The sequence below is a fragment of the Phaseolus vulgaris genome, chromosome 3, assembly GCF_000499845.2.
Source record: "Phaseolus vulgaris cultivar G19833 chromosome 3, P. vulgaris v2.0, whole genome shotgun sequence".
NCBI lineage: Eukaryota > Viridiplantae > Streptophyta > Magnoliopsida > Fabales > Fabaceae > Phaseolus > Phaseolus vulgaris.
Window position 1 is genome coordinate 13,442,882 of NC_023757.2, and position 19,075 is coordinate 13,461,956.

The following is a 19,075-nucleotide window of genomic DNA, read 5'->3' on the forward strand; positions in this document are numbered from 1 at the left end:
TCTTTTAACTTTGTCCTTCACAAAGTTTATTAGTACCCTTTGGGAAAGGGAAAGTGGTGTTAATATGTGAAAAATAATTTTAGAATCTTATAAAACATAGATTTTTCTTTTCCAATTAAGGATCTAGAATGATTTGGAATTGATGGATGGGATAGGGTGTGAAATTCTGCGCTCAATCACATGATTGCATCTGTCAGTACTGTTTTAGATTTTTTTTTTAATATGTTATAGATATCAACCATTTGTTGGATTTATTTATGAAATGTATTTGATTTTAAACTTTTTCAATCAAGGTATACTCATATTTTAAATCTATACCTTTTTTAAGATATGTTATTCACAATATATCCTTTTATTTTATGTATTATTTAAATTTATTTTATTGAATAAAAAAATATTTTAATAAAATAGTTTTGAAGGTTTTTATTTTACCCATTTTTTAAATTCCACTTGAAATACATGAGTAGAGTAATAGAAATCAGAAAATACAAAAAGAATATAATTAATAAACAATAATTGATATATGATGTTGAACTTTATCACTTCACCACAATTTTTTTTGAGAGAGTGGTGAAAATATAAGTTTGTTAAGTTAAAATGTCTTTTTAATAAAAGCACACGATAATACTCTTATCAAATAATTTAATCTAATAGTAAATTAAAATTTTAGTGAAAATAATATATTTTTATTTAATATTTATATAATTTTTATCAAAAATAATTTTACCAATTACATATACTTTAGTTCTTTTTTAGAAATCATAATTAACAAAATTCACTATTTTCATAAATCAAGATTCCCAGTTCAGGAAAACATTTTTCCAGTTCCTAGTTTTCCACTTACCAAATATAATGTTAGTCAATGTTATTCTCTCTCTCTTTATGTTATTAAATTTAGAAAATATATAAAATATAATTAATATTTGGAGAATAAATATTAATATATTCTGTTCACATTTATCTTCAACTGATAATATATATATATATAACAAATAAAAATCCAATTTCTTACAATTTTACCTTTTAAATAACTATTTTTCTTTAACATTTAAATAATTCATCCCAATAAAAAATCACCTACAGAATAAAAAAATTACATAAAAAAAAGAATTATTTATTTTTAAAATTACTTTTAATTTTTTTTATATATTTTAATAATATATTTATTTTCAATAGTTATTATTATTCATCTTTAATAAAAATAATTATTTAATTATTTATTTAATAAAATAAATAATTGAATAATTATTTTTATTTCAAAATAATTAAATAATTTCTCTTTTTAGAAATAACATATATATAATAGTTTAATTTTTTAATATATATAATTTATTCCTTAAAAAATAATATACTCCATTGTTATTATAATTTAATAAATAAATTCATTAGCAAGATTTTTAATTCTTAAATATTACGTAAAAATTGTTAATAAATTCAAATAGACTCAGGAACACTAATTTTATTTGTTCTCCTATCTGAATAAAAATATACTGTTATATGATTATAAAATTATTAGTGCTTTTATTTTTCTATATATACAGTATATTTATAAATTTATTTCATATATTAATTAATAAAATTATAATTATTATAAACTTATAATATAATATTTATAATAAAGAGAATAAAACTAACTTTTAAATATACTTTAAAAATGCGGCAAATAAATGCATGTGTTTCTATATTTTATAAAAAAAAACAACTAATAAAATTAATAACTTTTTATCAATAGAAAGAAAGTTAAGAAAAAGATGAAAAAAAATTTAAAAATAACACCTTTCTTGATCTTTCGAATACATCATTCCCACTGATATTAAAAAAAGTTATTTTTATTTAAAAAAAATATAAAATAGAATAATTATAAGATATTATAAAATAAAAAAATTAAACTAATTTTCCTGTCTTATTTTGTTTTATTTAAATTTTGTGTATTCTCATAAATTTTCAGTATTCTTCTTAATTTAAAAAACTATTATATTAAATTGAATATTGACATGAATGTAAGGACAAAAAATAATTATATCTTAAAAATTATTTCCTTTAATAAATATTAATTTATGTTGAAATTTTAATGTCTTAAATATTATCAAACATTTTACTTTACATTTTATATTAATATTTTATTTGATGTTTAATATTTTTCAAAGATCATTTAGTATTTACATTTATTAGAGAGAGAAAAGTAAAAGAGTCCAAAGTGGTAAACTTTGGGTACTATGACCGATCGTCACTTGTCTGTCAAAATTTAGATAGACCGAGTTGATCTGCTAAGATTATACAAGTTGAATTTGGTAATCTGTCAGGTCTGGATTAATGGGTTGGTGGTCTAACCCATCATTTTTTTGTAATTTTTATTTATTTTAGATCTATTTATTTGATTGTAGTCTTTGAATTTGTTTTTTGAACAATAAAAAAGCAAAAAAAAAGTAATCAAAATAATTTTAAATTTAATATTCTAATTAAAAAATGTATAATGCATAAACAAAATATCAACACTACTTCAATGAATCAAATTATGTATAAAGAAATAAATATATATAAAATATTGATCATCACCAATTAATTTCAAAAAACCTACGGAATTATGGGTTAAGCGAAACAAGTCAATACTGACAGATTCAAATGGTTGATTCATCCCACCTAAATAATGATGGGTTGATAGGTTAGGCCACAAGACCGACTCACTTTGTTATTCCTAGATAAACTACTAATAAATTTTATAAAAAAAGACACAAATGTATAATTTATCACAAACTATTGTGAATATCATATTTTATTTTTACTCCTACAAAATTATTGTTTTTTCCTTTAACACATGTACATTATTTGTTTTAAAGGAACTAATTCAAAATGAATGATATTATAAGAAGAATATGTGTATTTTCAAAAAGTGAAACAAAGTAACAAAGACTAAAATAAAAAACAAAAAGGTTTACATGACCAAAAGTTAAAAAAAATGTAAAAACAAAATAAAAAATACCACTATATTTCAGATGTAAAATCATAAGTCAACTACTTTTTCTAAAGACATAATAGTTAAAATAAAAAGTAGTAGAAAAATACTATTACCAAGACAAAAACAACAATAAATCACACATAATGATAACAAATATTATAAAATAAAACCTTTTAAAATATTACTCAAATATATAAATATTTTAAAATTTTACACGAAAAAGTATAAAAAAAAATGTGTCAATCAAACATATAAACTTGATTATATAAAGTATGAAAATGTAAAAATTTGGAAATTAAATTCAAATTAAAATAATCTTCAAATTCAACTTTATTTATGTCATCTTTATATATATTCAAGCAAACAAAAAAATTATCTTGTTATTTTCTCTTGAGTTCCAAACACCTAAAAGATGATTTTTTGTATTTGCAGTTACACATTCTTCCCTTTAATCTTATAATTAATGAAAGAGACTAGTCTAAGCATAACACTTAATAGAAGAAATTTAACTTGACATCCTTAAGGATTCCTCCCTACTACTATACTTGTCTCTCTCTGTGCCAAGGAATCATTTTCTTCTCATCCTTTTCCTTTTTTATATATTTTTACATTACTATCTTCTCCTCTCTCTTTTTTCCTATTTTCACTTTTTTTTCATCTATTTAGCTTGTTAAAGTAGGAAATGAGTTCCTACTAGTTTTCTACATAAAACTATAAATTTAAAAAACTTCAATTGGTTTAGTTGTCTCATTCTTTCCCAGTTAGTTTAGACAGTATATTTTTATAGATGTGGATTGACCCACTAATCCTTTTAGTTTTTATTAAATATTATATGTATATTTGAAATTGATACTTTGTAATCTAAATGTATGATGGTGTCATCCAACTCTATCACTAATTGCACTGATTAGACATTTGTATTGTATAATCCAAATCCGAATTTTGAAAGTGTTTTATTCTTTGATATTGGATCCTCCAATAGCTTCTTGTGTTGTTAAATATCTTCTGGTGTCTTTCTTCATCAGTAACTATAATTTTATTTTAAAAAATTACATTTACACTTTAATCAAATATGAACAAGGTTTGACCTTTTTTTGTTTAAATCATTATAAAGTGTTACTTGCTTATCAATGAATTTCGTTCTGAGATCTTGAAAAAATTCTTTCACAACTTCTTTTGTTACATCTTGGAAGTGAAAGATTATTACCATTTGGATAAATAGCCTATCATAATTTTTTCCCATTGAAAATGAGTAGAGAAGCTAGAGATTTTGATTTGAAGATGACATTTTTTTACAAGAAAAATATCATGTTTCAGTAGTACTCACAGTTTTTTTATATCAATTTATCCGAACATTCACACATTGGGATGTGCATGTGAGAGAAAAAACACACATATATATATAAATTTTAAATAAAAAATATTAATAATCTTTTCAAAAGAAACTTGTTATTTTCTAAATCTAAAAAATGTAATATATAAAGGATAAACCCAATTAGAATTTAAAATATTAAAATTATGTAACTTAATCAATTTTAAAAATTGAAATTTAAAGACCATAATGGTATAATAATAATGTACTACCATATAGCCGAAAAGGTCGACAAGGCTAAGTGGTCCATTTTATCCAAATACAACTAGTAAATCCACAATTAATAATAATTAAGTCAGATCAATGGTAAATCAGGATTAAGACATGATTGAACCTTTTTATGGACCCACAAGTAGGCCCATGACAGCTGGGGCTCATCCAAAAGGTATAAATACCATAAGAGACCCAATCCCAAGATAATTTTTTACTCTCAACTCACCTGGACTTTGTACTCGGACTAACTTGATCGTTGGAGTGCCTTTGTAGGTTCCCCCCACTCATCTCGGTGAAAGGAAGAACGAACCGGGGAACCGTGCTTGGAAATCGTGAAGACTGGAAGACGAAGACAAAAGGAATCACTATAGGAGGAACCCGACCTTATAAGAACACTTTGGCATCCACCGTAGGTTTGGAAAGAAACCCTTTAGAGTGTCCACATGGTAACAAACCCAGATAAATGCCAAGACTTGGAAACCATGAGGAGTCTGAATAACCTAAAGGAAGTCCAACGGTTAGTAGGAAGGTGACATCGATGTCCAGGTTTATGCCAAGACTAGCGGATAAGATAAAGCCAATTATGAGACTTATGAAGAAAGCCGAAAGGTTTTCATGGAACGAAACATGCGAGGAAGCGTTCAAAGCTGTCTAACAGATGTTATCCCAACCACCTGTGTTGAGCAAACAAGCCCAAGGACTTCCCTTACTGGTATATCTAACTGCCTCACCAGAAGCTGTGAGTGTCACCATCGTTCTAGGCACAACTGACCAAAAGTCTATCTACTTTGTAAGTCGAGTATTGCAAGATGTCGAGACTAGATACCAGATGATTGAAAATGTATCTCTGGCCCTCGTCCACGCCAAAGTCACGAAATTATCATGTGAACCGACTGCCCCATTAGTAAGGTGCTGTGAAAACCTGAGTTGGGAGGAAGAATGATCGACTGGTTTGTATTGTCAGAGTTTGGTATTAAGTATGAACTGAGAGGGCCTATTAAATCGCAATGCTTGGTCAAACAACCAGGCTGAGTATGAAGCCCTCATAGTCGGATTGTTATTGGCAAAAAACATGGGAGCCCGGAAGGTTGAATGCAAGATAGACTCACAACTAACAGTCAATCACATTAGCAGGGAATATCAGGTGAAAGATCATTTGCTCCTAAAGTATTATCATCGAGGAGTCAACATCATGGTAGGATTTGAAAGTGCCACCATAAATCAAAAAATGCGGGAAGATAACTCTTTAGCCGACATCCTATCGAAATTGGTCGGTAGTAAACAGAAAGGCCTACATGACACCGTCATACAACAAATTTTATGTACTCCATCGGTTGGAATCGAAGAATGCATGATGGTAGAAAAGGAAGGAGTAAATTGGATTTTTGAGATCACGAGTAAGACCTAGAGGCCGGGAAGGAAGGTCGCAATCTTGCAATTATGAAGAAGGCTTCCCGGTATGTCTTGGTATGTGATGAATTGTATAAGAGAGGTTTCTCAATGTCGCTGCTTAAGTGTGTATCCAAGGACGAGGTCGAATACATCTTGGAGGAGCTACACCATGGTGCATGTGGCCTACACTCGGGAGCTCGAACAATGGGGATAATAATACTTAGAGCTGGCTATTATTGGCCCACCCTGAAAGTCAATTCTGCTGATTTTGTTAAAAGATGTCAAAATTGTCAAGAGCATGGCCCTCTAATACACCTTCACCCTCATGACTTGAAATATATCAATTCTCCATGGCCGTTTTCCTTATGGGGGATGGATATAGTCGGTCCTTTTCCACCAGCAACTGGGCAAAGAAAATTCCTGCTAGTGGTAGTGGATTATTTCACTAAGTGGATTGAAGTAGAACCTCTCGTAAAAATCACTGCTCAACAAGTTCAAAGCTTTGTTTGGAAAGATATAGTCTGTTGATTCGGCATCCCGGACACAATTATCACCGACAACGGGGGACAATTTAGAGATCAAAAGCTTGTCGAGTTCTATGACAGCCTCAACATTCGACACAAAACGAGTTTAGTAGAACACCCACATACTAACGAACACGTCGAGTCTGCAAACAAAATCATTATGACCGAGTTAAAGTAGAGATTAGGCAATGGAAAGGGAAGGTGGACATAAGAGCTTGTCGAAGTCCTCTAGGCTTATAGGTGCACCTCGCACTCGACTACAGGGGAAATTTCGTATAACCTTACCTACAAAACAGATGCCATGTTACCCGTTGAGGTCAGAAAGCCGACAATCCGGCGTGAACTTAACAACCTCAAGCTTTAATGATGAATTCTTGTAGATCGAACTGGATTTATTGCAGGAGTTTCGTGACAAAGCAAAGATACGAGAATAGGCGTGTAAGCAAAGGGCGTCCAGGAGATATAACCTGTAGACTAAGCCACGGGCGTTCCAAGAAGGCGACCTAGTATGGAGGATGAGGGGAGAAGCTCGCAAGACTTTAGCTGAAGGCAAGTTCAGTTCAAATTGGGAAGAACTGTTTAAAGTGAAGGAAAGCCTACACCATGGGGCATACCGCTTGCAACAGTTCGATGGCCGGGAGGTGCTAAGGACCTGGAATGCACACCACTTGAAAATGTATTTTATCTTATGTAAATTGCATATGTACTATTTCCTACTATCAATCATTTTCCCCAAAAAGGCTTTTGGCTACTTCAGGTTTTAACGAGTCATCAAAATGAATGAAAGCAGACTTGTCAGCTATATAATCACTACCGACAACACGTCAAAGAACTTCTCAGTCAAGGAAGAATTCACCTAGGTGAATCCCTGCCGAGAGTGCGTTAAAGAAACCTCTCGGCCAAGGAAGAATTCACCTAAGTAAATCCCTACCGAGAGCACGTTAAAGAAACCTCTCGGCCAAGGAAGAATTTATTTAAGAAAATCTCTGCCGAGAGAGCGTTAAAGAAACCTCTCGGCCAAGGAAGAATTCAACTAAATGAATCCCTGCCAAGAGCACGTTAAAGAAACCTCTCGGTTAAGGAAGAATTCACCTAAGTGAATCCTTGACAAGAGCGCGTTAAAGAAACCTATCAACCAAGGAAGAATTCACCTAAGTGAATCTCTGCCGAGAGCGCGTTAAAGAATCTCTCGACCAAGGAAGAATTCACCTAAGTGAATCCCTGCCGAGAGTGCGATAAAGAAACCTCTCGGTCAAGGAAGAATTTACCTAGCTAAGAGCCGAATAAGAAAGGAAAGCAAAAGTAAGAAAAATGAAAAGGAAAAAATTACGTCAAAAGTTAAGTTAAATTCATTAAAGGTCGGCAGGCAATCAATTTATACAAAATAGGGCACACGTTTACAAAAGATTAAATATGCGTGCCCAGTCAAAAAGGAACAAAAATGCCTAAGAATCGATGTCTATCCTCTCAGCACCCGAAGTCCCTGGCGGAGTCGACACGACTTCTCGACCGCTTGCAAGTTCTTCAATGGGCACAAGTTGACCCTGGTAGAAGTCCTTGTCGACATCGAACTTTCCCTCGTCCAAGGGAATGTTGTAGAAGAAGGTCGCTTGTTGAAGAGCCTTTCGGAAGCCGACTTCATACTGGTCCAAAACGTTATCCTGACGATCTCCAGGTCCTTTAGCAACTTCTCTACCTTCTCTTCAGACCGGTAGTTTGAGAGGGTCACATCTGAAAGGTTCTCTTTAAGACATCAAATGTGTGCATCCGCCTTCACGACCAACTCTTTACCCACCCTCTCGACATCGGCGCACAAGTTCTTCCAATGATTAATCTTGGCTTCTAGGTTTTGATTCTTATCCAAGAGATTATTGTTTTCACTAAGGCCGACTGGAGGTTGGTGGTCGACTCCTCCAACTGTGCGCGCAAACTATCCAACTCAACCACATTTTTATCTTTCTTCATCAAGTCAGAAGCCATACGTTTGTCGAGTACCAGGGTCTGTGAGCACAACTCCATGAACGCATAATGGATTTGGGAAGGCCGAGCTGATAGGTGGGCGCCTTGCTCGTAGGGGTTCAGTGTAATTGTCACCCGCTCGACCACTTGTAGATGACCCAAGAAATCAGGGTCAGTCGAGCTCGACCCCCAGACCATGTGGTCTCTCCTTGGAGACTTTCCTGAAGAAGAGCGCTCTCCGTGGCACCGAGAATAACGACCATGATCCTTCTCATGGTCTTTCTTCGTCCTTTTCTTTGGATTCATGGGAGGACGGTTGCTCTCTGATGCCGACACCACGATTATTGGAACGACAGCTTCGACGACATGTGTGGAGGATCCAACACCTATCTTATCCCTCCGAACCCTTTGTGCTTGCCTTTTTAGGCACAACTCTCGAAAGTAGTCTTTGTTGTCGTCTGTCAGTGCCATGCCCGCCATTATCCCTACACACGACAAGAGCCTTAAGCCAACATTAGATAGAAATAAGTTGAGACAAGTAAAATGACATACTGTCAACATCAATGATTTTTTGAGGGGACAAGTAGGCACGAACGAGAGGCCGAGTTGGGATTTTGCAGGGAAGCCCGTCCAAGACTAACAGTACTTCCAAGTCGTCCTCGGTCATCAGGGACCTCGACCACATATGTTAATGTGCCAAATCCTTTTTCCAATAGAAGGGTAACCTGGAAGTCTCGCCATCAAAGAAAAACTCTCGGCCTCCCTCCTCAATCACGACCTTGAAGAAACTTCCCTTGATGTTCTTATAAGAAGTAAAAGGAGCAAGGCCGACTAAGGATACCCAACTTATCCGGTCTCCCGGCCTCGTGCCGAAAAAATGCAAAAATGACCTAAGGGTGGGCTTAAGACTTAGCACCTCATAGAGCAACCGGAAAGCCTGAAGCGCAACTCAGTTATTCGGATGTAACTGAGTAGGAGCTACGTTTAAGATACGCAACACCTCCATGGTGAATTTATCAAAAGGAAAGTAAACATGAATGTTTGAGATCAAACAAGAATAAAAATAGAAAAAAATATGTGGGTTATCTTCCCTTACCGAGGCAAATGGTTTCATACTCCCTACACCAATGTAATGCTAATGCACCATTCGACAAACCCTCTAAAACGATATCTACACTCTTGGCAAAAGCTTGAAGCATGGATGCTTCTTGGTACTTAGAAAAAACCTCTCAAACCTCATTGTCTACCCATACATAGTCAGCCTCTCGAGTTTCCTCCCCCTGTATGCACTTAGGGAAGAAGACATATGGCTGGCTCTAAGTTATTTCTACTTAAAGGATCGACAACCTGAGAGGACTTCTCAGTGCTCTCGATATCACTATAACTACCATCTATTTCCATGGGCCTTCCCCTACTCGGACCCCCTAACATAGATGAAAATAAAGTAGTGACGGAAAGAGAAGACATGGTTACATCAGAAGACTCTTTAACTGATACACACAAATTATAAGGAAGACACACTCGACTTTCAGATTCTCTAAGCAAGTTCACGGTTAACACATGAAGGATGGAACCCACCACAACCCCTATTTATAGGTGGAGGAATGGGCGAATACGAACCGTCTCGCTTGATCTCCACCATTGGATCAACTCGACATCAATTACCCAGATCACACGACTTTGCGCTTTCTGACAGCATGTTGCATCCACGTGCCTCGAACACTTCAATATGCTTCCGGTGTATATGCGCAATCACACGACATAATGTTCATATGGAGAGGCCAATCACACGGAGTAAGCGACTTCCTGGTGTCTTTGCTATATAAGACCCTAGATAGAGTTCCTTTACTAAGGTTTGGGGATATATGACCCGAGAGGGAGGAACATCCAACCAAAGATAAAACAATTTTTCTTTTTTACAAACTCTACGTTACACTCAAATCACTCCACTTGAGTCTGGGGGACAAATGTACTACCGAATAGTTGAGAATGTTGATATGGGCGAATGGCCAATAAGGCCAAGTGACCCCCTTTATCCAAACACAACCAGTAAATTCACAATTAACTGTAATTAAGCCAAGTCAGTGGTAAATCAAGATTTAGGTATGATTGAGCCTTCTTATGGACCCACGAGTAGGCCCATGATAGTTGGGGTCCATCCAAAAGGTATAAATACCAGAGGCAAGGGAATTTTTTACTCTCAACTCACCTACACTTTCTACTCAAACTAACTTGATTATTGGAGTGTCTTTGCAGGTTCCCCCACTCATCTCGGAGAAAGGAAGAACCAACCGAAAACCACCATGCCTGGAGGTCGTGAAAGCTGAAAGACAAATACAGTAGGACTCACCCTAGGAGGAACCCGATCTTGTAAGATCAAGTGATATACCTAATTAAGTTTGAATATTATTATATAAATTAATTTTCTACATTTAATATTATAGAGCATATAATTATGATAAACTTAATAGTATAATATTCTATAATAATATAATACAAATAATATTGTCATCGTTACGATAGCTAACAGTCGCTAACAACTTTTTATTTTATAATTTTTTTGTAAAATTTAATAAAATAATTGTTAAATGGGGACAATTTAAAACCCCTAGGATTGAATGAAAAAATATGATATTTTGAAGAAGGGATCAAGTTGAACCCATTCTATCAAATTGAAGAAACTTAGTAGAAAGGAAGGAAGGAAGGGATTGAGTGTTAAAGATGTGCAGAAGTAGAAGAAAATTCAAAGGTAAAAGGGAGAAGATTATTCACAGAATCTTAAACCATGATGAGTTTTTGGATAATTTACAGCATTCCAAGGTGATACATATTTGAAAGTATAACTACCATTCTACATCATAGGAACAAATTCTCTATTAACAAAATCCAAAATATTATCAAAGAATCTCTCTACCTTTAAACTTCGTTCGTGCCGATCACAAAGTCCAACACTAGCTTGTTACCCCTCAGCTTTCTTGGTTTATGCTGGAATCACGTGTCAATCGATATGCACATAGTGTTGTGGTTGCTCCAACAACGATGATATCATTCCTTGGTCCATGATTTATGGCTCTGGCCGATTTCGACTGCCATCAGGAAGAGAAGGAGATGATGCACCACTAATTCTGCTAGGCAATGGTGTGTTCTTTCTTGATTGCCGTTTTGTGGGCACAATACTCTCAGTTTCCCACTTCAGACTGATAGCCTCTTCGTCTTCGTCATCGTCCTCACCGAGGCTGGCCTTGAAAACTGGATGGACATAGGCATTCTGAAGGTAAGCTTTCAAGTTCAGGTTAGGTTCTGTGGCTCGTTCCAATGTGTCTTTCATCATTGCTTCCTGTTCACATATTTACAAACGAGCAACATAAGAATTTCATGACAGAGAAAACGTGTTTATGGGTAAGATGAGTGATAGGAATACAGAACCATGCGAAATGATAAACTTTAGCATTAAAAGTACTAAAAGGGAGCATCATTTTATTAGCCCTGAGAATGATTAATTGACGTACCTGCAAGGGATATTTAACAAATGCAGATTCAAAGCGGCCTTTGCAGTATCTATGGAACCATATCGTAAGTATTGGGAGTACAATGAGAAATGGAGTTGATGAAGCAGCCTTTTTGGTGGTCAGGAGTCCCATCAGAACTATCTGTGACACTATCAGCGCAAGAATGATACGAAAGTGGACATCAGGCCAGAATGCTGCACCACTCTCGTACTCTTGATTATAAACATTGATTATCTGCAATTGGAAAAAAAGGTGTTTCACTTATATGTATGCATGGCAAGAAACTCAAATTACACAATCGTCACATGTACAATACAATTCTTGGTCACTAAACTACCTGATGACGGAACACAACATAGGCCAGCCCGAAGAAAACTATTATGAAAGGAAGAACAGTAGGTGTCACTGCAGCATAGACTAAACCCAGCAAAAAGTACAACTGTATTCGAGGTTCTCCTGTGTTGAAACCAATACTCCCAGGATCCATAGCTTCCTCCCTATCCTTTTCAGTCTTCACCAAGAAAAAATTCTTCAAGTGATATATGATTAGCGGTTTCAACATCAAAACCTCCGCAGCTATACCAGACCATCCATCAACCATTATATAGGTGATGAAGAAACTTGCTTTCAAAGGAATTGCAGTGCCGATTGTTATAGGATATCTGACATGAATATACAAAGATTTTTTATCATATCGACATGGCGTAAATTAAGACAAGATCTTGGAGCAATGGGTGGAACCATATTTATCGGTTAAGAGCACCAGCACCAACATCAAGGTTCTCAAATAGCAAATTAAAAAGTATATCCAAAAGTAGAATATCTTTCCTCTTGCTGTATATGTTACAATAGCATGATGTAATAGTTGAGCACCACAAGTACAAGTACTACAAATTTACATACCCAGAATTTGGTTCTGTAGAACATATGTAAGAAATCAAACAAAGGAAATATCATGACAAAAATGTACCCCCTCCTGTCCTTATAAGGGCCATTTTAAAAGAAATCGTTGGTTCTTTTTATAAGGTATTTTATAATTTCTATACAACTTTAGATTTGTTTCCTTTTTTATAATGCCTTATAATTTTCATAAAACTTTAGATTTATTTTCCTTCGCTACTCTTATTATAAATATTATGAGGATTTCTTTTCTGAATGAACGAATAGTGAGAAGAAATTTTAAGTCATTAATAATGAAGATTAATTTGGTGTACATTGGTAATATTTAAAAAAAGCACACCCTAAATTAATTACTTTCATTTGTATGTATGATTATTTTAAAAGTCTTGTATTAAGAATCAGAAGGAGTAAATATTTTCAAAAGGGGAAAGAGACGCTTGTATCTTGAATGACTTACTCATTGGCAGGTTGGTGAATGAAAGTGTCCAGCTGTTCAAATGCTGTTCCGGTAAGTATGTTCCCAAGAAATATATTAACAAGATTGAAAAGATAGTATCTAGAAGCTGATCTCCTCTCCAGAGATGAAATAGATCCAAAGCCTTCAAACTTTGACATGATCATCAATATTGTTGGCAAAAAGATGAGAAAAAGCTTCAATGCAATACCAGGTAGAAAACCTTGAATGAATGACTTAATGAAAGGACTGCACAATAAAGTAAATTCAAATAAGTAACCTCTAGGGATGCATGCGATGGAATTATATCTTCAGAGGTACAACTGTGAGATCAGACTTACACATTAATAATAGGATCCAACCATGGCGCTCTTTTCTGGATTCCGTCAATACTTGCAAGACTTTGTACAATTGCAATTGGGATCATGAAAAAGAAGGTGAGAAAAAAGAATGCAACAGCAATGATCAACCTTCTAATACTGAGGGAAACATAAGGAATCGACAAGTTTGACCAATAGACGTCTCGTGGCTCTGGAGCCCACTCACTCAACCACAGTGTTGGATTTCTGGTTTGTTGGGTTTGTGCACAAACTGCAGCACCCCATCGTGATTTAAACGAAACAAATGCAGCAGGTATGACAGAGTTGGAATCATTGGTGACCGTATCTCTCTCTAAAGCTATCTGTGGAAGACAATAAATTTGATTCATTGCAATCATCACGGGAAACAAAATTTATGAAATCATAATAAGGGATATTAAATCTGCAGATATTATATCCTAAGGAAAATTGTGTTAAACAACTTCAGTATCTGTTTAAATCCTCCCAAATTTTAGTTGCACAAAGTTCTAGTGAAAAAATCAGAAAATTGTCTAATTGCAATAATAAGTGAAGGCAAGAATTCAGAGTCATTTATATGAACAAATAACACCTTGAAAGCAGAATAATACCCATGCATGTAATAAAGAAGAAAGACAACAAAAAATGGCATATCATGTCTGTTTCCAAACATTTCATTCCCGTGTAAGAATTATTTGCAAAATTTGTTCAATATATTATTTGCACGATGAGTTCATATTAAAAAATATTTTCATGCAGTGATAAAAACTCCTAAAAGAAAACAAATGGTACTTACTTCCTTTGACAATCTGTCAATTTCAGTGTTGTGATGATCAATAGCATCTACTTTCATTCCGCAAAGACCAAGGAAACCAGTCTAGTAAAAAAATAAGAGAGGAAGATTGTAGTAAATCTGAAAAATAGTTATGACAAACTTCTGAATGCATGTCAGATTAAAATTAAATACCTTTACTTGAGGTCTTTCTGAGGTTCTTTCAAGTTTGTTTTGGTAATATACAAGCCAATTCTGCAACTTCTTCTTCTTTTTAACCAACTTTGATAGTTTGTTTGCATTATAAACAACCTGCGATAATGTCACAAAAAATAAGCTTAAACAAACTATTTTCCCCTCAGTCTCAAATGCAAGGTTAAAATTACATTTTTCCTAATAGATCTATCTAGTTAATGAGTACTCAATGTTTCATATACATCATTTAAGAAACAATGAGATCATTAACAAATTTAATATTGCATTAAAAGATGAGACTTTCAAATTATAAATCATCGCTCAATGCATCTTAAATTCTTAAGTTAGAACAAAAATTGTGGCAGTACAGTAGGTGGAACCAACCTGGTGAGTAAGATAGTTATCTGGATGATTGACCAGAAAAAAATGCTCCACAAGCTCACTTACAGATTCATCAGGATCTGGTGGAATGTTTTTAATGAGCACCTAAAGGAAAAAAAAAATCAATAAGCAAAATATAATTGATCAGTTTGCCTGACATGAAAGCTTTTATAAAAAAAAAATATAATTGATCAAATATCTCTCACATATCTAAATGCCAACATGTAACTGGTGTAACAGTTCGGTCCATGACTACAATTTCCCAAAACTTGTTAAAGAGAAAAATGATGACAGATTAGACAGCTCTTTCAAAAGCAGTATAACAGTCATCACTCCATATTAATATGCTTTTATACCCCTTTTATACACCTTCCATAGATAGCTAGTATGTTAATATGCTGGCCTATGACCAGCCACTCCTCACTAGTAATCTACAGAGTCGTAAAGTAAAGAAGATCATGCTGTATATGATCAAGGTCAGCCTAGAAAAAATGACCAAGTAGCATACTACCTCAAACACAAAAACATCAAAGTTTCATTGCTTGGTCTCAATCTCAAAGCTGCCCAAACTCAAAAAAAGTGAGTGTGGTAGACAAAAACATAACCAAAATATGCAACAATAATACAAAGAAAAGTTCCTTGTTAAAATGGGAAAAATCAAATTTACCGTAAATTGATCAGGACGGCGTTTTTCTGCAGCAAGAAATTGCAATCTCATTGCGGCAACTTTTTCATACTCCCTTTTTAAAATATAGCATGTCCAAAAGGTAAATGCATAAGCAACAACAATATGTGCCCAAAACCTGAGGAAGAGTACAAAACTTTAGTAGAGCACACAGTCATAATAGCAATAGCAATTTAAAAAAAAAAATTGTATAATAAGTATACAACCATAGATTGACATGGACCACCATAACAGTAACTTCATAACTTTTAACAAGTGAGATTATGCATACAAAAATGAAATGCTGATAATTGAAATGGAGAAGCAAGTTATCTTATCTAAAATGTAATGATAAGGATTCTCATGAGAAGGCAGAGAAAGTATGATTTAATCACAGAATTAGGAGAAGAGAAGAAATAATGATAAAGATTCTGAGAGAACAAAAATAATTAAGATATAATCACGGAATCTAGTGAAAAGACGTAGAAGAGTTAAGATTTCCATTGTATATTAGGGTTGCACCAAGTTGAACACTAGATATAAAGCCTCAACATAGTTAAACTATATATATTTTGGTCAGCAATACATCTTTATATGCAGCTAGTACTTTGGATTATAAACTAATCCTAAATAACATGAAGATGCAGAGGCAAAAGTTGAACAATAGACCTAAATCCTCAACATTGATAAAGCATATATATTTGATCAACAATGCATCTTTAAGTGCAGGCAGGTAGTGCTCTGGATTAGAAACTAATTTACTAAATAGCATGAAGATACAGCAGCAAAAGTGCAAAACAGTAATAGCACAGGATGATGGTTATAAAACCTTTGAGATTCACTATGAACATTTGAAATCGAGAGTTTATCAATGTCGCTGGAAGTTATGTTGTCCAGTTTTGCCCCTTCTAGCCCGGTACTTGTGGAATTGACAGGAACAAGAACTGCCCATGCCAGGAATGCTATAGGAACAAAGATTTTAAGTCTGCATAACAGAAACATAGAACATTAGGATCATGTTCTCCTCAGCAGATGTGGTATTCACTCATTGTTCATCCATACCCTATCAAGTAAATCCTCAAGTAAACAGCAGAGTCCAATCCAGCATGGTCAATAAGTTCAGGCTCCGGCATTCTAAGTGCAGCTGGCATCCAATTCAAAAACCTAATATATGATCTCCAGTCTAAATTCACAAACTTGCGCACAAACGCTCCTCCATGCACAGGATCTGTTCTTAGACCCTTCAGGTACCATTTTGGGAAGTACACACGATCATTGAAAGGTTGAAGCCTCAGAATAGCAAATGCCACAAAGAAAATAAAAGCACTCAAAATGTTCAACCCAGCCGCAACCCCAATATCTTCAAGTGTAGCCATTTTCTTTGCCCTCTAGAAAGTCTAGACAGAACACACTGTATGCACCTGTAAAACAATCAAAAGAAAATAGTAACTAACAAGGGTAGATTAAAAAAAACAGATAATTTAGTAAAATCGTGTCGAAATTCATTTTAATGTGGATATCGACACAAGCAAAGTTAGCAAGAAGAAACTTTTTTTTTCTCTCCATAAAATTCACACAAATTACTTATAACCAATTCCTCGTCTTTGTTTGAGCTTTCTTACCATTCTCTGATCTACCCTTAACTATAGACACCCAAAAGCAAAGAAATTTATCAAACTTTCCTTTACTACAACAACAGATTTAACTCCTCTTGGGCTAAAACGGAGAAACAAATATACAAAAGCCTTTTTTTTCAGGAAATAGAAAATAAAATAAAGGTCATAGTTTGCGGTTATTGCAGAGACAGAGTTGGGTCAGGGAAAACCCCAAGTGAGTTTTAACCCACCAATGAAAGGAAATCAGAGAAGAAGATCCAAAGTTGAATCAAATGGTATTCGGATATCTTCGAGAGGGAACGAAGCAAGAAGATTCCGCCACCGCCGTGCAGTGAAACCTCCTTAGAAGACACGTCACTTTGAAACCCTTTCCTACCAAACACACCAATTATCTAAGGAGATCACTGACATTCAGATTGGTTTCCATGGAAAGAGCCAGAAGGAGAGAGAAAAAGAGAGAGAGAGAGAGAGAGAGAGAGAGGGGAGGGTAATAAAAGACTGTGTTGGAGCTTACTTGTTACGGCGAACAACACAACACTGAATCATCTATCTCAACTCATTCTATTTCTTACACCCCGTGCACCACTGTCATAGTTTTATTTTATTTGCTACTGTTATTTATTTATGTGAGATTTTGTGCAAAATATTGCTAAATATTAATAATTAACAATGTATGTGATTTTGTGAAAATGATTGGTAATAGTTAGAAAGATCAAATAAGCTCAGCAGCATGTGGACTCCAATCCAAACAACATGTCGGCAAGGTGCCACGTGGACTCCTGCAACGGCTACTTCCTCATTGTTTGTTGAGAATTGAAAGAGTGGGACTCACGCGATCATAAAGAGCGTGTTAGACATAAAAGTAAGAGAGACGAGGTTGGTGTCAGAGATTGATGAAATTAACCAACAAACGAATAAAACGACGCCGTAATGTATTCCGTGTGGAGAGTGCGTTATATTCGCAGGAATGGGCCACGTGGAAACCCCACCTATTCACGCTTTGTGTCCGGCTCGCACCTTTTTTCTTCAATATACCATTATCAGAACAAATTTAGAGGAAATTTATGGAAAAAATAATAAAATTGAAATTATAAATTTTTATGTTAAACTTTTATATTATTTAATTTTAACTTGTAAAACGTCAATTTTATTTTTAAAATTAGTACGAAAAAGCTTGTTCGGAAGGATATAATGGAATTTGAGAGTGCATTATTTGAGATAAGACCTAATTACGTCATTTTCAAAGTTAAAAAGGGATGGTTGATGCAATTATGAAAAGTTATTTGTTATCTAGCATGAAATGATGCCATGATCTTATTAAAAAATTATGAAATTACATTTCAATTTCATTTTAGTGAAGCATTTGTTTAGAAAAAAAAATGTGTGACAGCTAATTAAGAATGTAAATAAAACCCATCTGTGTACCTTGAATATTTCTTTGGACGGTTTTACGTTTTGGTCATCAAAAGCAACTTGTTCTTTTGTAAGTAATAATAATCATTTACAGCTCATGACACCCCTTTTATTTCAATATAATTAAAATTATGGTTACTTAATATAGCCAATCTAAATTTGCTTATATATTTAAACAGAACTCAGCTGTATAAAATTAATTTAGCATTTTAAAATAACATTTCTTCAACAACAAAAAAAAGCTAATGCAACTATGTTATTTGTGTATTTTGAGTATTGGTACTATCATAATCATTAACTCAAACGCCTCATCACAAAAAATAGGAAGATTAGTAGAAAATTTTGGAACTATTTTATATGAATATAGCCAGATTTTGATAAAAAGTATTATTAAGAACTTACAAATTATCATCTTTG

At 34.0% G+C, this 19,075-nt stretch overlaps 1 protein-coding gene across 3 annotated transcripts; it reads right to left on the bottom strand.

Annotated features, from left to right (window-relative positions):
* Nucleotides 1-11,158: 11,158 nt before the first annotated feature.
* LOC137806732 (calcium permeable stress-gated cation channel 1-like) lies at nt 11,159-17,928 on the bottom strand. Of its 3 annotated transcripts, none has more exons than XM_068606988.1 (12): nt 17,760-17,928; nt 16,692-17,050; nt 16,459-16,614; nt 15,633-15,768; nt 14,969-15,070; nt 14,585-14,701; nt 14,414-14,494; nt 13,621-13,961; nt 13,283-13,528; nt 12,263-12,587; nt 11,926-12,159; nt 11,159-11,753 (listed from the first exon to the last, which is right to left on the bottom strand). In XM_068606988.1, exons 2-12 carry the CDS (start codon nt 17,003-17,005, stop codon nt 11,481-11,483), a joined length of 2,325 nt encoding a protein of 774 aa, XP_068463089.1. In that variant the 5' UTR covers nt 17,006-17,050; nt 17,760-17,928; the 3' UTR covers nt 11,159-11,480. The 3 variants fall into 3 exon arrangements, with proteins under 3 accessions (XP_068463089.1, XP_068463088.1, XP_068463090.1); XM_068606987.1 differs by having other exon boundaries at nt 17,476-17,861; XM_068606989.1 differs by lacking the exon at nt 17,760-17,928 and adding an exon at nt 17,252-17,479.
* Between the last annotated feature and the right edge of the window lie 1,147 nt (nt 17,929-19,075).

Excerpts from the sequence above, each read along its gene's own strand:
- LOC137806732 (XM_068606988.1), bottom strand. The coding sequence starts at position 17,005 with ATGGCTACACTTGAAGATATTGGGGTTGCGGCTGGGTTGAACATTTTG. Across the intron at positions 14,495-14,584 it reads CAGAAAGACCTCAAGTAAAG|ACTGGTTTCCTTGGTCTTTG; the intron begins GTATTTAATTTT and ends TTTTTTTACTAG. Across the intron at positions 13,529-13,620 it reads TTGGATCCTATTATTAATGT|TCCTTTCATTAAGTCATTCA; the intron begins GTAAGTCTGATC and ends TTTATTGTGCAG.